General features: G+C 44.7%; 1 protein-coding gene across 4 annotated transcripts in view; it reads left to right on the top strand.

The window, feature by feature from the left end:
- Window positions 1-18,889, top strand: part of LAMA3 (laminin subunit alpha 3) — a 271,772-nt gene that overhangs the window by 238,839 nt on the left and 14,044 nt on the right. For all 4 annotated transcript variants that reach the window (XM_023207778.2, XM_023207777.2, XM_023207780.1 and 1 more), the window contains 6 exons: window positions 6,367-6,484; window positions 6,865-7,005; window positions 9,434-9,573; window positions 10,524-10,655; window positions 12,151-12,304; window positions 17,335-17,498. In XM_023207778.2, coding sequence (XP_023063546.1) covers window positions 6,367-6,484; window positions 6,865-7,005; window positions 9,434-9,573; window positions 10,524-10,655; window positions 12,151-12,304; window positions 17,335-17,498 — 849 coding nt within the window. The remainder of the gene's footprint in view (window positions 1-6,366; window positions 6,485-6,864; window positions 7,006-9,433; window positions 9,574-10,523; window positions 10,656-12,150; window positions 12,305-17,334; window positions 17,499-18,889) is intronic.

The following is an 18,889-nucleotide window of genomic DNA, read 5'->3' as shown; positions in this document are numbered from 1 at the left end:
TGAGACTGGGCAGTGGAAAGAAGGAAGGTGGGGGAACTGTGTGTCACCGCCATTGTCATTCTTGGGAGGGGAGAGACCACAAAGAATATAGTCGGGTTGACAATGCTAGCGACAAATAGAACAGAGGTTGTGCCCCTGGGCCCTTGAAGGCTGTATAGGAGAGCGTGGGCATCCCGAGGCCTGATAGACGTTCCCGGGAAACTGGAAGCTGAGGTTTCCACCTTCAGGAAGTCTCTGGAAGAATGTGAGACAGTATGTCTCCTTCACTTCTGCATCACCTGCTCCTTGCGGGCTAGCGCGCGTGGAATTGGTACATAACTGTTTCTTGGATGAATGAACACATGACTGAATTAATGTGAAAGGCAGTAAAGCTTTATCTGAATGGGAAAAAAAAGATCCCACCATTTTGGAATGCACTTAAAAATAACCATTTTGTTCATTTGTATCCTCCCGGAAAACTTTTCGATAGCTGACAGTAGTGTGTGGACAGAACATATCCTAGAAGGATTCGTGCAGCCTCACGACTAAGTAAGAGCGCTCCCAGAAGGTTAGGTGATGATGACTTTCATAGGAGATCTGAAGCTAGTTAACTCTTTTGCAAACTTACACATCAGTTGGAAGGAACTAGATGTGATTTATAAGGTGTCATGCCAAGGTATTCTTTCTTCTAGAGTCCTTGTATATGTGGGCATCTGTCCATTCTGCGTAGTCAGGCACTAAGCTTTGTTTTAAAGTTGTCAGGGTTGCCTCCAAAGACAAAAATGCAAATGGGAAAGCTGGGCACTTTAATAGAACCTGGGAGTGAATGTCTTTACTCCTTGGGCTCTGGAAGGAGCCTTGCAGGTCATGGTATGTAACCCCTGAGTTTTACAAACGAAGAAATTCAGAGCCAGTGAGATTATATTAATATTTAATATTATCAATATTAAAAGGCAGTTCAGCCATGAATAGCCAGTTATGAATTGTCAGTCATCTTGATTTTATTTCCATGAAATGGAATAAAATAAAATCATTCAAGATAGTCAGCTTTTTCGAGTACTTTTGAGTATGTTTGAGAGTTACCACGTATTCATTCATTACACAGGATTTACTGAGTGCCTAATGGGCCTCAGGCAGAGTGACAGGTGCCGAGGAGACAACAGTGAGCAGGGTGGAGCCTGGAGAAGAGCAGAAGACAGACAGTCACTACAGGAGAACATGACGTGTGCCGTAGGAGGAAGCTCAGGGTGCTGACAGAAGCCAGGAGGGAACCTAATTCAGTTGGGGCCATCAGGAAAGTGACCTCCAGCTAGGACCTGAGAGATGCTAGCAGTCAGTGTATGTGAAGCACCAAAGCTGGATAGAGAAAGCATGAACTTGCGAAGAGCTGGAGTACAGCAGGAAGTAGGATAGGGATGCCCCATGGGGCTGATGTGGGCAGCAGGGGCCTGACCACAGAGTACCTTGAAAGTCACAGTAAGGAGCCATTGGAGAGACTTCACCAGAGAAAGGCCATGACCAAATCAGGGTTTTCAGTAGCTCACTCTAGTGCAGGGCAGAGACTGGATTAGAGAAGGAAAGAGCACAGTCAGGTAGAGTGGCTGGAGGCCGAGTGTATTAACAGAGGTGAGTGATGAGGGTGACTTGGCCCAAGGAGTGGCTGTGCAGGTGAGCAACAGGGATCAGGTTCCAAATATATTTAGGATGGCGAATGGGCAGCACTGCACAATGGCTTGGGTTGGGGAATAAAGGGGAAAAGCAGTCAAGAATGCCTCGTTTTTGGCTAAGCCCTTGGCAGATGGAACACACCAGTGGAGGAGTGGGGTGACAAGTTAAGTCTGAGACAGGCTTAGTCCAGGAGCCTGAGACACAGCCAGGTGGAGATGCCCACAAGCAGGTGCACAAAACGGCCTGGGCCTCTGGAAAGGAGGCCAGTCTGGAGAAGGGTAAATGAAGCCTGGGCCAGGTAGTCATTGAGGTAGTGGAGGCCAGTGGGCTTACCCAGAGCCAGGAGGAATTCTCACGCTGAGCCAGTAAGGAACCCATTGGTGGGTGGTTTGTGTTTGCATGATATTAACGCAAGGCCCCTAGACAGTGATGTGGATGCCCGTCAATCCAGGTTTTCTAGAAAAGGGCAGTAGGTAGAACCACAAAAGAGGTGGCTTTAGTTTTGGCTCAGCAAAACTTTAGGTTAAGTCAGCACTCAACCTTTATTCACTTTTCCATCTCCATCCATTAAAGAAATATATAGATATAGAGATGCATATAAATAATTTGCTTTTTTAAAACAATTTTTTGTAGAGATGGGGTCTTGCTGTGTTGCCCAGGCTCGTCTCAAACTCCTAGCCTCAAGTGATCCTCCCACCCTCAGAATTCTGGGGTTACAGACGTGAGCCACTGTGCCCAGTCCAGAATTTTCTTTCTTTTTTTGAGACAGAGTCTTGCTGTGTCGCCCAGGCTGGAGTTCAGTGGCGCCATCTTGGCTCATTGTAGCCTCCGCCTCCTGAGCTCAAGTGATTCTCCTGCCTCGGCCTCCTGAGTAGCTGGGATTACAGGCGTGCGCTACCATGCCTGGCTAATTTTTGTATTTTTAGCAGAGATGGGGTTTCCCCATGTTGGCCAGGCTGGTCTCGAACTCCTGAGCTCAGGCAGTCCACCCACCTCGGCCTCCCAAAATGCTGTGATTATAGGCGTGAGCCACTGCGCTTGGCCCAGAATTTTCTTAGTAACTTTTTTTGGGATCCTCCAAACAAGGGACTGCTTCCTTTTTTCTGGGTAAGTTTATACTTTGACTTTTTTTTTTTTTTTTTCTGAGATGGGGTGTCGCTCTTGTTGCCCAGGCTGGAGTGCAATGGCATAATCTCAGCTTACTGCAACCTCCACCTCCTGGGTTCAAGCAATTCTCCTGCCTCAGCCTCCCGAGTAGCTGGGATTACAGGTGCCTGCCACCATGCCCAGCTAATTTTGTATTTTTAATAGAGATGGGGTTTTGCCATGTTGGTCTGCTGGTCTCGAATTCCTGACCTCAGGTGATCCACCTGCCTCTGCCTCCCAGAGTGCTAGGATTACAGACGTGAGCCAACATGCCTGGCCTATATTTTGACTTTTTATTAAAATCACTGGAACATGGAAAATGCAGGAGATAGAGGCCAGTCAAAAGATTTCACTGGCCCTTCCCTCTCTCAAAAGCAAAATGCTAAGGAATAGTCAGCTGTTCTGGGTCTTGCCTCATCCCTCTGGTGAAGTCTTTGGTGGCCCAGAGATTCCTGAAACTGCCACTGGGCATGAGTCACTGGGAGGTGGGGTGGGCACAGAGGAGTTCCATGGATAATCCACAGCCAAGCTCTGTAGAGGCAACCAGCCGACTCTTCCAGAGCAGGGAGGTGTTCTGGTGCCAGCATACATGGAGGGACCTTTTAGACAAAGTTCTCAAACTTACAGTGGATCAAAGCAAGCAGGTGTAATCACGAACTCAGCTTTGCTCAAGGGATTTTGTGCGTAGTTTGTTTCTTCCCCCTCTCACTGTAGCGTTTCTTCTGGGAATGGGGACCCAGATCTTGGAATGGCTTGTTTCCGATCATAATCAGAAATCGTTCTGTTAACCCCATCTCCTTCCCAGGAGAAAAGCAAATCATCCCTGGTAATGCCAGAGATCTGACACCAGCGAGGACATTTTTCTTGAGGACCTACACCATTGTTCAGAGTGTGATAATAAACACTAAAATGAAAATGATCCACAAAGTAAAAATCAATCAAGAATCTATTGAACATCGACTAAGTACCCGACACCAAGGTTAGGGCTGCCTTTTGTTCTTTTTGCTCCCTGAAGTCGGCCTGCAGCAGCCATGGAGCTGGCTAAGCTTTTGTAGACAGATTGGCCCAAAGTATACATAAATACCCCAATGCAGGAACCCGCTAACACAGCAATTCATGCCCCAGTGCAATGACATTCCTCTAGCAAGGATGTTCAGACCCTGCATCCTGGAGTAAATGTAGAACTGTGGGTCCTCAGGTAACCCAAGGTAACAAGAATCCCCCCAGGAATAGTGGAAGTAAATCTCTTCCATTTTAACACTTCTGCTGTAGGTAACTCTTCTAGAAGCAGCAGCCATGATCACTTCCAAGTGCTGCAGGAATACCAACTGTAAGCGTAAAAAGCAAGGGCTTCAGGCCTTACTAACCTGTGTGACACACTGACAGTACAGACCCCAGCTCTGCCACTTAGCTGTGTGACCTTAGGCAAGGCCTCAGCCTCTCAATGCCTCATTGCTACATCTGTAATAAGGGCACAGTAGCTGCCTATCTCTTAGGGTGGTTGGAAGATTCAAAGTGTGTAAATGAATTAGCAGAGGTCAGCACATGGTCAGTGCTCAATAAATGTTAGATAAGAAACCTGTCCTTCCTGGACATGTATCCTAGAACTTAAAATAAAATAAAATAATATAAAAGAGAAAATACCTCCCTCAAAGTGTTATTGTAAGTTGTATTCTTAGAGCTTTGTGCAAAATAGGTGGTCTGTGTCTGTTAACTGCGTTTCTCTCCCACTATTTTACTTTCTTGCAAATTTCTTTCTTTGACCAATAATCTAGGGAGAGAGGGACACCTGGAATGTTGTTGTCCAAGAGATATGTTGAAACCCAAAGAAGAATGGACCTAAAGCCATGTATAAATAGGCAAGCTCCAGGAATGAAAATGAACCCTCCTCTTCTTCTGAGGCAAAAGGCCATCTTGATACAATAATTAGGCTCATACTGTAATGCCAGTGAAGATTTGTTTCTTTCTTTTCCTTTTAATGAAACTTAATTTTAGGCCTACTACATATAGCTCAACTGTTTCTAATGAATTGGATTAAAAGGAATGCAGACACCTTTCCGTTTAGAAAAGTAAGCGGCATTAGGGATTTAGAATGAAATCAGCTTTGGGTTTTCTTAGTACATCATTTGTTTAAGAAACACAAATATTTGCCTGGACTTCAGTTAGTTCATGTGTGTGAATGCTTTATGCACATTCAGCTCCAGACAGATCCAGAAGTCAAATCGAAGGGGAAGTGCCATGGGACCATTTAGAAAGAGCTGCTTTAGAAATTGCTCTCATTATGTAAGAACAGTAATATGGCAGTAGTTACTAGCTTGATGATCTCACACTGAGTCCTTACTCTGTATAAAGCACTGTTTGAGTGTGTTACACATATTAACTTTCTTAGACTTATGACAACCCTATGAAACAGACTCACATATTCCCATTGTCTAAATGAGGAAACAGAGGCACAGAGAAGAGAAGTTGCCTGTTCAATTAGCAGGGACAGAACTTGAACCCAGGCAATTTGGCTGGTCCACAGCAGCACAATTTTGCCTCTCAGAAACCCCTGCTGAGAATTCACGCCCAGGTGCCATGCACTGCTGCAAGCTCTTACTGTACGTTAACTTGGTTTTTTTTGTTTCTGTTTTTGTTTTTTGAGACAGAGTCTCACTCTGTCACCCAGGCTGGAGTACGGTGGTATGATCTCGACTCACTGCAACCTCTGCCTCCCAGGTTCAGGTGATTCTCCAACCTCAGCTCCCAAGTAGCTGGGACTACAGGTGCCTGCCACCACGCCTGGCTAATTTTTGTGTTTTTAGTAGTTAAGGTTTCACCATGTTGACCAGGCTGGTCTCGAACACCTGACCTCAAGTGATCCACCTGACTTGGCCTCCCAAAGTGCTGGGATTACAGGCATGAGCCACCTCACCTGGCCCGTTAATTTTTTTAATCCTGGCAATAACCTGTTGCCCAGGTCCCACGGGTAGGAGGTGGTAGATACAGCAGCATATGAACCTGGACAATGTGTTCCATTGTTTCAGCTTGGCATTGATTAAATCAAGCTACGTTTTTCATAATTGAATAGAACCAAAAAGTAACACTTTGTTTCTTCTGACTTTACAGCGGCTAACTTAAGTGAACAGAAAAAAAGAGCAAAAAGTTTTCTAGAGCATTCCTGCTTCCTATAAATGATTGATTACTTTATTTATATATGTATATCATATATCTATTAACTTATTAATACATGTCCTATCCACCGTGCAATGCTGTGACTCTAGGGAGAGGGACGGGAAGTTCTAGATATTGTGCATCTTCTCTGTCTTTGTACCTTTTGCAGTCACTGGCCATTCTTCTGTTAACATTGTTGTCTGCATTTTTATAGCTGAGAATGTAAACTTCCACAGAAAGAAAGTCAGTTCTCCCAGCATCATAAAATAAGTGGCATTATGGGAATCCCATGAGAAAGGATAAACATAAAACACATACTCGTGTATGGGTGAAAAGTACTAAAGAGCACAGCGTTTCAGCTTTGATTTCACGTGAGCCTGGCATGATCCATCTCTTCCTTTTATTTGTGTTCCTAATCAGATTTAACATTTCTACGCCTGCTTTCCGAGGCTGCATGAAAAATTTGAAGAAAACCAGTGGTGTCGTTAGATTGAATGATACTGTGGGAGTAACCAAAAAGTGCTCGGAAGACTGGAAGGTAAGTGAAGGTTCAGAACCTCGTGAAGGAGTGCTTCTCAGCCAACCCACCTTCTGTATCCATTAACACAGCAACTTTGACTTCTTTCTGGTAGCACACAGTGTTATAGTGAACTGGCTCATATACACTCCCCATGTGCTTGCAAGGCGCTGAACCTTTGCAGGTTTGCACATTAAATTTGTAGGAAGGTAGGAAGGCCAACTATATACATGAAAACTTGCAGATGATTGCTGACTTACGCAGCAAAGTAAGCTCTCTTTCTTTCTGAGGCTACATAAATCACATTAATCGGTTTGGGTAAAGTGAGATCGGGTAAGGTACTGTATTTCAGCCAAGAAATGATTACAATGCCAGTAATTTATTCCATGTTTGCATTTCAGCTTGTGCGATCTGCCTCATTCTCCAGAGGAGGACAATTGAGTTTCACTAATTTGGGCTTACCGCTTACTGACCACCTCCAGGCCTCATTTGGATTTCAGACTTTTCAACCCAGTGGCGTATTATTAAGTCATCAGACACGGGTATGCAATAGTGCATTAATATCAAACAAGATTTGAACCTGACTCAAAGTTTGATGTTAAAAACAATAGAGAGATTTTGAAAGTGGTGGAGTTGGACATTTTTTCTATCATCACACAGTAAATGCTATTGTATAGTACAACCATGAACGTTATTCCCCACTCTGGGGTAGGTCCTCAAAGAAATCAGGTTTACAAAGTAACATTATAATTTACAGAGTTGCATTTGTGTGTATTCGCGGACTCATTTTTATTCTTTTTTTTTTTTTTTTGAGACGGAGTCTGGCTCTGTCGCCCGGGCGGGAGTGCAGTGGCCGGATCTCAGCTCACTGCAAGCTCCGCCTCCCGGGTTCATGCCATTCTCCTGCCTCAGCCTCCCGAGTAGCTGGGACTACAGGCGCCCGCCACCTCGCCCAGCTAGTTTTTTGTATCTTTTAGTAGAGACGGGGTTTCACCGTATTAGCCAGGATGGTCTCGACCTCCTGACCTCGTGATCTGCCCGTCTCGGCCTCCCAAAGTGCTGGGATTACAGGCTTGAGCCACCGCGCCTGGCCTCATTTTTATTCTTTTCAGGTATATTTTATAATAAGAGTTAAGGTGGATTATAACTACTGCAGTTAATAATGTAGCTTAGTTTCAGAGCTCAGAAGGAAAATCAGAGTGTGTCCCTATGATTCCGTTTTGATTGCATAAAAGGCAGTTCTCTAGACTGCCTTTTTGCAGCAGCAGCTAGTTGGACAATATTTATACCTGGAAAATTGTAGAAAATAAGATCCTTTGCTCTTTCCTCATGTACAACAGAGCCACATAAATTCTCTTCCACAAGCAGGTACCGTCTGTAACGTAAGTGGATTTAGCTAGTGTGGTTATGTAGGTATAGAAGTCATCTAATATTTAGACATGAATATTTGTGGAATGAGTGGAATTTTTAAATAGAAGTAGAGTGTGATGATTTCTGAATTTGTTTCTTTAGGATTGCAGAGCACAACAGACTTCTAGTATCTGCTAAGAAAAGAGATGGTGGCTGACTCTGTGGCTCTGTAATATTAGAGCTCTTGGTGGCTTGCTCACCAGTCCTTGAGGTCTTATTTTTAAAATGAGCCCTAAAGAAGCACATGCTGACACTTAGACTGTAGGGGTGGCTTTTCCATGAAAGCAGGATGTTTTGATCTAGCTCTGATGATACCTGACACTTGTTTCCTCTGCCACATGTAGGAACACTTAGTACACAAAATGATCAAGAGCAGAGGGAAGAATTAGGTTAGCAAAAGATTAGATCAACCCTGGACAATGGGGGAATTCTGGAAATAGCATAGGGACGTTGCCCTCAGTTTCGTAATGGGTTAGCTAAAGATACACATAAGTCAGCATTATTTTATGCAATTCATAACGAATATTGCCAATTGAAAAAAGTTAACACAAAGCAAAATCAACAATGGCTATAACCACACACTGTAAAACTTGTTTTAGACTGAAATCTTACCAAAGAATCACATCTTGTTGAAAACGGCAGAAATTATACTTGGTAGAAAAAACACGAACAAAATTGAAATGACAAGTGCTGAGATTGCACATTTTTCAAATTAATGATTGACAGGAAGAGTCAAATTATCTTGCCAAAATTTAGATCTTCAGAGTTTGACATGGAGAATTGAACTTCCCAGAAATAATGACTAGGAAGTAAAAAATTTATAATGACTGAAGAGAAGAAATCATTGTAATATTCTTATATTAAAAATTAAGGAATCAAGTCTTTGCTGTAAAATTTATTTAGCAATGAATTGATCCTGATAGAAATAACTTCAGCAAAAGAAAAATAAAAACAGAAAAATTTAGGCTGGGCATGATGGCTCACACCTGTAATCCCAGCACCTTGGAAGGCCAAGCCAGCAGTATCTCTTGAGCCCAGGGGTCTGAGACCAACCTAGGGAACATAGTGAGATCCTGTATCTACAAAAAAATTACAAACTTAGCCGGCTGTGGTGTGTGTGCCTGTGGCCCCAGCTTCTCAGGAGGCTGAGGTGGGAGGATCGCTTGAGCCTGGGAGAGTGCCACTGTACTCTAGCCTATGCAAGACAGCAAGACTCTGTCTCAAATAATAATGATAATAAGATAAAATAGTAAAATTTAGAAATGGTTTAACTGTTTTGTGTAGTCGATTGAGAAATTAAATTGGCTTAATGAATGTAGGTCCAAAAAATGTTTTTGACAAATTTGTCAGTGTTGGCATAATTTGCATAAGATTTGTCTATTTATAAACATGGAGTCAAATATGCAAAAAATAATCTTTAGAGCAAAAAGCAAACTCACAGCATTTGGGTCAAAACATCCTGATTGTTTTATACATGGTTTGGATGATAAATTCAGTACGGATACAGGCATAATCCTTAAATGCAAATTAGTTGATGGGTATTTTCTATGATGATTTCAGACAAACACCCTGCAGGTCACTCTGGAAGACGGTCACATTGAATTGAGCACCAGGGATAGCGACGGCCCAATTTTTAAATCTCCACAGACGTATATGGATGGTTTGCTGCACTATGTATCTGTAATAAGCGACAACTCTGGGTAAGTGGAATAATACTTCTGTCAGAGCTGTGAGGGAGTTTTACTCTCTTTCATTTAATGGAATTTTCTGGTGTCTTTTTGCAAAATATTTGTCCTTGATGCCAAAAATACTTGACTAATAAGTCTTGTCCTTCTTCCTTATTCCATATCAATTTCTTCATAAAAAAATAAATTGCCACACATGGTGGCTCGTGTCTGTGATCCTAACAACTAAGGAGGCTGAGGCAAGAGGGTTGCCTGAGGTCAAGAGTTCGAGACCAGTCTGGGAAACATAGTAAAACCACGTCTCTAAGAAAAATAAAATAAAATAAAATGTAAATAAATAAAATTTAAAAAATCAGTTGGATGGATAAATTGTGGTGTATTCAAAATGGAATGCTATATAGCAATGAGAAAGAAGAATCTAGAACTGTATATAATGACATGAATGACCCTCATAAACATAATGTGGAAAACATTGAGTCACACATAAAAGTTCATCTCATATAATTTCCTTTATACAAAGTTCAAAAACAGGCAAGAACTAATCCATTCCATCAGAATTCAGGATAGAGGGAGGGAGGCTACAGAGTTAAAGGGAATGCACAACAGGGTTCCTGGGGTGCTACTCTGTTCTGTTTCTTTATCTGGGTGCTGGTAATGTTGGTGTATTTCTGTTGCAAAAATTCGTTGAGCTGAACACATGTAGTCTGTGCACTTTCTGTACATGAGGCTCTCATACCACAGTCTTTCAAAATGTCATCTTTGGCAAGATACACCCATTTTAATAAAAATGTTATGTGCAAAATACATGAAAAAAATTGTAATGCTCTTTAAAAGTAAAGTCTAGTTTCACGAGTTATTTTAGATAACAAATATTGAGTCTGAGTCATAGACAGTGAGTTGGCCACATGGCAAGGGCCCTTTTATCCAGCAGTTCTCACCCTTGATTTGCTTTTCTTCCCTTTCAGACTACGGCTTCTCATCGATGACCAGCCTCTGAGAAATGACCAAAGGCCAAAACGCATTTCAAGTTCCCAGCAGTCTCTGCGTCTGGGCGGGAGCAATTTTGAGGGTTGTATCAGCAATGTTTTTGTCCAGAGGTAGGTGATCCTGTCTTTGTGGGTAACGGATGAGAATGGCCTGCCCATGGGAAGGGTATCTCTTTGGTCCAGTTAACAAAGTCAGCTTTGTCAACGTGTGCTGCATGAGGCCCACATGCCACAGTCTTTCAAAATGCCATCTTTGGCCAGATACATCCATTAAAAAACAAATCCACAAAAAACTCCTGGGCCCGGCCTCCCTTTGGAGGAGCAGCTTTGGCATGTAACCTTGGGAAAGGCCTAATTAAAACTAACTTCAGATTATGGCCCTGAAAAGTATTCACTGAAATTTTATTGCATTATAATCAAGATTGTGCAATTCGATTTAATCAGCTCGCCACGGTTTTCAGGGCCAAGGAATCGCATGGACCAGTGCTGTGCTAGGAAGCCAAATCACCACAATGTTGAACGTGATATTGAATAGAGAGAGAGTAGCACTTGGAGCTTCTATGCACGTGTTTACATATTTTCTTTTGATACAAAATGGTTGTTTTTAGATAAGAGGCAAAATCTTCTCCAGGGTAAGGAGAGGGCCTGGTTCTGGCTATGAACCTCAGGTTGGAATTCTCAGGCTACCATGACAGGGAGCCTCCCACCCATCAGGGCTCCATCCTCCTTGGCCAGGGTGAGGCTTAGAGTTCTCATTCCCCTCCTGGTTGATGAAACATCTTCCTTGAACATCTAATTCAGGGACTGGAGCAGGAAATGGGAGGGATGGGGAAGGCACAGGGGTTGTTAGCAACAGCTTACTGCCATGATAAGGCTTGGACAAGAATCGTGAGATAAAGCAAATTTGTCCAAGACTTTCCTCCTCGTAGTCAGACAAATCCTTCCATAAACTCACCTCTGAAGTTTCCTTATATTTACCATCATTCAGTGTCATCCAGAGCCCATCTTCCCGCTCTGTGCATGTTTTACTTTTGTATTTCCATATGACACCCATTTCAAAGAAAGAACTATGGTATCCCGGCCCTCCCACAATCCTGCCACAATCCCGAGTCAATGAAAGTTTCTTGGGCTCCTCGCTGGCTTCTGGAGGTGATATTAAAGTAGGAGAGGAAAGTTTCCCTGGGAACCATGACCATAAGAATGTGTCATTTAAAAAAAAGTATTGCTACATAACAGTTGTATTAATACATATTTGTGGGATACATGTGATATTTTGATACAGGCCTACAATGTGTAATGATCAAATCTGGGTAACTGGAACGTGCTTCATTTCAAGCATTCGTCATGCTCTTTGTGTTGGGAACATTCCAAAACTTCTCCTCTAGCTATTTTAAATTAGACAATAAATCATCGTTAACTTGAGTCACCCTATTGTGCTACCAAACACTAGATCATATTCCTTCTAACCAACTGCATTTTCGTACCCATTAACCAACCCCTCTTCATCCCCAAAACATGTAGTTTTTGAAATGAGCTCTCTCTACCAGCGGGTCTTCCTCGACATGTCCGAGTTTGGCAGCATCTTTCATTTCTGCCCTTTTTCCAGGATATCACTGAGTCCCGAAGTCCTAGATTTGGCCAGTAACTCTCTCAAGAGAGATGTGTCCCTGGGAGGCTGCAGTTTAAACAAACCACCTTTTCTAATGTTGCTTCAGGGTTCTACCAGGTTTAACAAGGCCAAGACTTTCCGTATCAATCAGGTAAGTGTCCAGACCTCACCCTGGGTTTCACTCCTCCCTGGAGGATTCCCCTGAGCCTGCCCTGTGGGAGAGATTGGGGAAGGGGGTGAGAGATCACCAATCCGTGAAGTGGGCTTGATGGGTTATCAACAGTTGGATCACACCAAAATGTCAAAGTGGTTTTCTTTTTAGCTTTTATTTTGCATCTTGATGAAAAGTTGGCAAGTTTTGCACTCACAGAACAAAACCGTGACTTAGGTTTCGTAATTTCTGTAGCTGATGTCTTGCTGTTTTAACATTTCTGCTGTGTCCCCAGCAGGTCCTGTGTTTTTCTATAGAATATAAGGGCCGTGCTCCTCTTCCTGCCCACAGACTTCCCCTCTGCTCTGAGGCAACTCCTATGACAAGATACACCCATACATCTGGGCCTTGTCAAAACCAATGTGGCGTACCCTTGACTGCAGACTAGAAACACCTGGGGAGCTTTAACACCCAATGCTTAGGCTGCATCCGAGTCAATTAAGTCAGATGCGCGTGGAGCGGGCGTATCGGTAGTTTGTGAAGCTCCCCAGGTGATTCTGAAGCACAGCACTGAGAGGGATTGAGAGGAAATGAAACTCCTTATTTGGAGGAGCAGCGCACTGTGATGAATTGAACACAGGATCAGGGCTTAAGGAGCTCCTTGCTCTGCTGAAGGTCAACAATGTAACTTTCCCAGGTTTGAGGTTACAATTAATATGGTTAATGGATAACAGTAGGCACCTTGGATCTGCCAGGCACTGCACTATGCACTCCAAGGGGATTTTCTTACCGAATCCTTCATTAACCTTATGCTGCAGTATAGAAAGGTAAGCAATTCTGCCCAAGCTGCCACAGGTGGAAGGTGGAATTAGAGTTCCAACCCAGGAGCCTGTGGCTTCTTGAGAGCTGTGTGCTCCCGTTCAACACACTTTCCACTTAATGTCAACCACATGCTGCTTCTCTACCAATATTTCCCCACTGCACAATGATTTGGGAGCGCATGAACAGATAATACCTAATAAAATACATGTTTTATGCTATTAAGAAGAAATATACTTCATAAATCCAGAAGAGCTGTCATTTTCCCATTATGGGAATATCTTTAGAATTGCCCCATCAGAAATGAAGTCATATATTCATTTTTTCATTGTAAGGCTGAAAGTTATTGAGAGACTAAATTAGCCCAGTGATGGTGAACTGGAGAGAGCAAATGGATTCAAATCTATTTACAAGATAGAATACACATGACTCAGACAATAATTGAATTGGGAAGACAAGGGAGAGGCAGGAGTTAAAATAATTCTGAGGCACCCGGTCTGGGTTATTGGATGGATGGAGATGTCCTCTCCATGGAGACAGGAGAAGGGCAGATATTTGGAGGAAAAGAGAATGAATGGACTTTGTGGTGTATTGAGTGACAGGAACCTGCAGGACACCCAGGTGCAGAAATGTGGTGGGAGACTGTCCGGAGTCTCTGCATGCGCTTCAGCAGGTGGGGTGGGACTGGGGCTATTGATGTGGAAAACATTGGCGAATACGCTATTTCATTTCCCCCTGTTTTGCGTAAGCCCCCAGTTTAGATGAAATAGGACCTTAGTCTCTGCCCAGTAGCAGAGAGAATACAGCACAGCTTAGCGGTTAAGTACTGGACTCTGGGGCCAGACTTCCTGGGTTTGCATCCGGCTTTACTATATATTAGGTATGTGATCTTGGACAATTATTAAACCTCTCTCTGGGTCTGTTTCCTCCAATGTAAATGAAGATAAATAATGGTAATACCTCATGATGTTGATGTGAGGATTAAATGAAGTAATAAACACAAAACACTTAGAAAAGTGCCTGGCACATAGTAGGTATGCATTAAATGCTAATTATTACTATGCACACTAATGAAAACCTAAATGAAAGGATAAGACGCTACAGGAGTGATGCGACAGGAATTTTCCTGCCATGGGAATCAGGAGGGTTCTTCTGAAGGAGGTGACCCAGGAGCTGGGTCTGGAGTGTGGGTTGAATTTAGCTGAGTGAATATTGTTGCCGCAGAAGCCCAAAGCTGGAGGCAGGATGTGGCTGGGACTCACGGGTGCGAGACATGCTGCATGCATCCTCACCAGACTGACTTCACACTCTCTTTCTCCCTTCTCAACACACTCCTCTGAGAGCAGAATAAAATACCAACCTTACAGGCCAGGAAATTGAGTGTTTAAGAGGTTAAAAAAAAAAAAGTTGCCAAAAAGCACCCTGTCAGTAAATGGTAGAGTCAGAATTCAAACTTAAGACTCTTCAGCGCAAAGAACGTGCTCTTCTCCCAGGCGCTCAGAGCTCAGTGGGGATCTCCATCAGTCAAAGCGAAGGGTGGGGATTCACCTTCCTAGGGGCTGGCTCAAAAATGGACATGTGGCCCCTCCCTCCCGGACAATGAGCCCTGACAGGAAGTTGAGGGCGGGGCTTCTGATAAAGAATTCCATATTAGCACAAAGAGAAACCTGGGTAGAATCCATGCTTTTTGTGCTGGACAGTGTAGTGAGGATGTAATTCCCAGAAGCACAAGAAGAGCACAAGATTCAAACTTAAGCACAAAGAATGTGCTCTTCAAGCCACATCATGTGGCCTCTACAGGCCCAGAGAGCCTGGTGAACAGTGGGAAATTGGATGGAGAAAGGAGACTAGAGAGAGGTAAACTGGAATCACATCCTGGAGCCAGATCAGGCAAGTGTCATATGACCTACATCAGTTGGACATTTTGCTATAGTCAGTGTAACATCATTGAAAGGAGTCCTGTAAGCAGTTGAAAAGATTAAAGATTACTAAGCTGGCTGCAGCCTGTGGGATGGTTTGGTGTAGGAAAGTTCTAGAGCCATGGAGTCAGATTGGCAAGCTACTGCAATCGTCCAGGCATGAGTCAGGGCTGGCTGGGCACAGTGGGTCACACCTGTAATCCCGGCACTTTGGGAGGCCGAGGCAGGCAGATCACCTGAGGTCAGGAGTTCAAGACCAGCCTGGCCAACATGGTGAAACCCCGTCTCTACTTAAAATACAAAAATTAGCCAGGCTTGGTGGCAGACATCTGTAATCCCAGCCAGTGGGGAGGCTGAGACAGGAGAATCACTTGAACCCGGGAGGTGGAGGTTGCAGTGAGCTGACATCACACCACTACACTCCAGCTTGGGCAACAGTAAGACTCCGTCTCAAAAGCCAAAAAAAAAAAAAGAGTCAGGGCTGACTTTCAGGGCATAGGCACTAGAAATGAAAAGGAAGGAGTGGAAACAAAATGTGTCACACAGAAGAAGAACAGGACATGAGCAAATGCATGAAAGAGGCCAGGGAGGTGGGTGTCCATGAGGACCAAGATTTTGAGCCTGGATGCCTTAAAGTATGATGATGCCATTAAGAGAATTAAGGGACACTTGGTGACAAAGGCTATCTCTCAAAACTGTTCATCTTGATGCTCATGCTGCTGACACACAGAGAAGACTCCCAGAGAGGGAGCAAGGCCCACTGGTGTGAGTCCCAGGCAGAAGCCCAGGCTGGGTTTTAATCTCAGTAGGATCAAGGTTTGGCTGATATAAAAAACTCACTTAAGTTTCTGTTGGGTACAGTAGAACGTCTCCATTCAGCAATGTGCAAGCGTCATTTTAAATAACGGATTTCAAGTTTGCATTCTGAACACTGTATCCAGGAAATGGGTCAGGGAAGAAAACGGGCCCCTGAAGGAATGTGAATCTTTTGGGAAGCCTTTAGCTGCTGATTCAGAAAACTCACTGCAAAATTAATGACTTAAACAATAAGAATAATCTCACACAGTTAGCCAGGCAGGGGTAGGTGAGGCTTGAGGCCTGGCCCATCAGGAGTTGGCTCTGCTTCCTCTTGGTTCTCTTGGCTCCATCCTGCATGCTTCTGGGAATCACATCCGCACCACACTGTCCAGCACAAGAAGCACCAAGTCTGCCTGGGCTTCTCTTTGTGGTAATATGGATTTCTTTACCAGAAGCCCCTCCTTCAACTTCCTCTCAGGGCTCATTGGCCAGGAGGGAGGGGTCACATGTTCATTTCTGAACCAATCCCTAGTACGGTGAACCCCCACCCTTTGCTTTGACTGATGGAGATCTCCACTGAGCTCTGAGCGCCTGGGAAAAGCGCATGGGCGTTTCAGAACCTGAGCTCCGCGGTGGAGAAAAGAGTGGCAGGGCTGGGGAATCTCAGTTACTTCCAACAATTTTCCTAGTCACATTTAACATTTATTATGGTTGTTTTCCTGCAGTAAAACTCAGTCCCATTCAAAAGTTCAGACTTCTCTGCGTGAGTCACTCTGATGGAAGTGGGGACAGGATGTGGTCTCCTTTCTCTCTCTCTCCTGCTATCTTGGTCCTTTCACCTGCCCTGCTGCCCAAGTGAATGGTTGTTAGGGGAGGTGGCCGCAGGTTTGCAGCTCCATGTTTCGCTGGCGGGCTGTGGGTGTCTCGGTGCTGCTGGCCAAATGCTGGTCCCTCAAGCAACACTGCGGTTCTTCCGAGGCCCAGTGGTGGAAAGGGGCACCCGGCAGCCACTGATCCCAGGTGCAGCAGCTGTCAGAGAAGAACCCAGACTTGTGTAAGATGAGAATAACATGCATGCTCCCCAAAGAAGGAGGGAGAGAAAAGGGGGGTATTTAGACTATCCTGAACTTTGTTTACCCCAAAAGAATGAACCCTCTGCACCCTAGCCCTGTCTTACACCTTCCTGGTGGCAAAATGCTCTCAAATCAAAGCCACACTAGGGCACTGATGGGGATTGCGAGGATCTGGCTTCAGGAAAGTTAAAGAGCTGAATAAAGAAGGAGCTCTCCGTTCTGCCCACTCCATGCCAGTCAGTGACCCGCAGGAAGGGCCCTCAGTGGAAACTTCCTATCTCCATGGTACCGTTTCCCAGGCCTTCTATTGCCCTGCTGAATTCCTCGCTTAGGATCAAGCATGAAAATTAAGCAATGTACTTAGCAAGATAGCAGTCTTCACTCTTTCCCCTGATAATTGTGTCGCTCTTTTCCCATGCAGCTGTTGCAGGACACACCAGTGGCCTCCCCAAGGAGCATGAAGGTGTGGCAAGATGCCTGTTCACCACTTCCCAGGACCCAGGCCAATCATGGAGCCCTCCAGTTTGGGGACATTCCCACCAGCCACTTGCTATTCAAGCTTCCTCAGGAGCTGCTGAAACCCAGGTATTATTTAGCTTTCCTGCCCCAGCACCAACTCAGAACCTGACTCTGCGATTCCACCGCAGGGAAGTCTGACTGCCACGACACCATGCAGCTGTCTCTAATGAAGGTGGCACTACCATTTTTGTGCAGAGAGGTGCTGGCCTGCACAGGACAGGGAGCATGATTGCCTGCCATGTGCTTTCCCAGCAGCTGGAGGCAAACGTGACGACAGCGTCCTGCTCAGAGGCTGAAGCAGTCAGCTCAGCTCTGGTTTAGAATTGATGGTGTTCTAAAAATAAGAATGACATTTTTTTTTTCCTAAAGCTGCTGTTTATTTCCATGATAAATCACCTTTCTTTTCTTGTATTCTGTAGTGAAAGTAAAATTCTTTTTAGGTAGATGCAGTGCCAGACAGATCATTTTTAGAGAATACATTGGCCTTTTTGTGCTAACAAGTTGCATCTCTTTTGGGGAGGAAGGAATGAGCAGAAATATTAATTATGTCAGAAAAAAATTAGAAAAGCAAGGTTTGTCATTTTCAGGTGATTTGAAGGAGACATAGATAGAAAGGTACTGACCTTTTCTTCATGGCTTTCCCAGAGACAGAATTGCCCGGGGATTAGAAGGTCCTGGCTCTAGCATCTGGCTTTCAGTCCTGCTTCACACTTACTGGCTGTGTGACTCCAGGCCGTGTGCCAGGGCAGCTCCTCTGAGACGCCGACACTAAGATGGGATTAGATGGGCAAGAGGTTCATTGTGGGGAAGCCTGTGAAAGATGACCAGAAGGGGACAGGGACGGGGGCAGGCAGAGCCGCAGATGGCTGTGGGCCTGCAGACACTGTGAGGGGAGGGCACAGGGAGGACAGAGCCGGGTAGGAAGGGCCTCAGGCCGCAGTTCAGCTGTCACACAGTCTCAGCCAGGTGCCTGCAGTCCCCCAAGCAGAGATTATCTCTGAGAAGAGCTCATTGTTGACCATAAATGGCCCAGCTCTAATACCCCCGAGTGTCACTGAAGACCTAGGGCATGGCAGCCCCACTCTGCTCCCTGCAGCAGCTTCTCTTGGAGCATGACTTCATGGCTGCCACAGGCTGTTCAACTTCTCTAAGCCTAAGCTGTCCCTCTATGCCTGTCTTGCGTGTTAGCAAATCGCTACCTCTCTCTGGACCTCAGTTTTCCTGTTAGTTAAATGAGCTCGAGGATGCTTTTCTTGCAGGGAGGAGAGGTCATAGCTTATAAGGAGGCTGGCCCTTGAAGCCCACTCAGTAAGCTGTGAGCATGCGTCACAGGCAGAGAGAGGTTAAGGCCAGAGAGAGACTGAATGCCGAGCTCTGAAGGAGAAAGCCTGTGTGGACAGCTCCACGTCTGCAGCTGCCCCATGGAAAGTCTTGGGGTCCCTCATTTTCCAAAACTG

This window comes from Piliocolobus tephrosceles, chromosome 18 (genome assembly GCF_002776525.5).
Source record: "Piliocolobus tephrosceles isolate RC106 chromosome 18, ASM277652v3, whole genome shotgun sequence".
In the NCBI taxonomy this organism is placed as follows: Eukaryota; Metazoa; Chordata; class Mammalia; order Primates; family Cercopithecidae; genus Piliocolobus; species Piliocolobus tephrosceles.
This window is presented reverse-complemented; position numbering and strand designations above follow the sequence as displayed.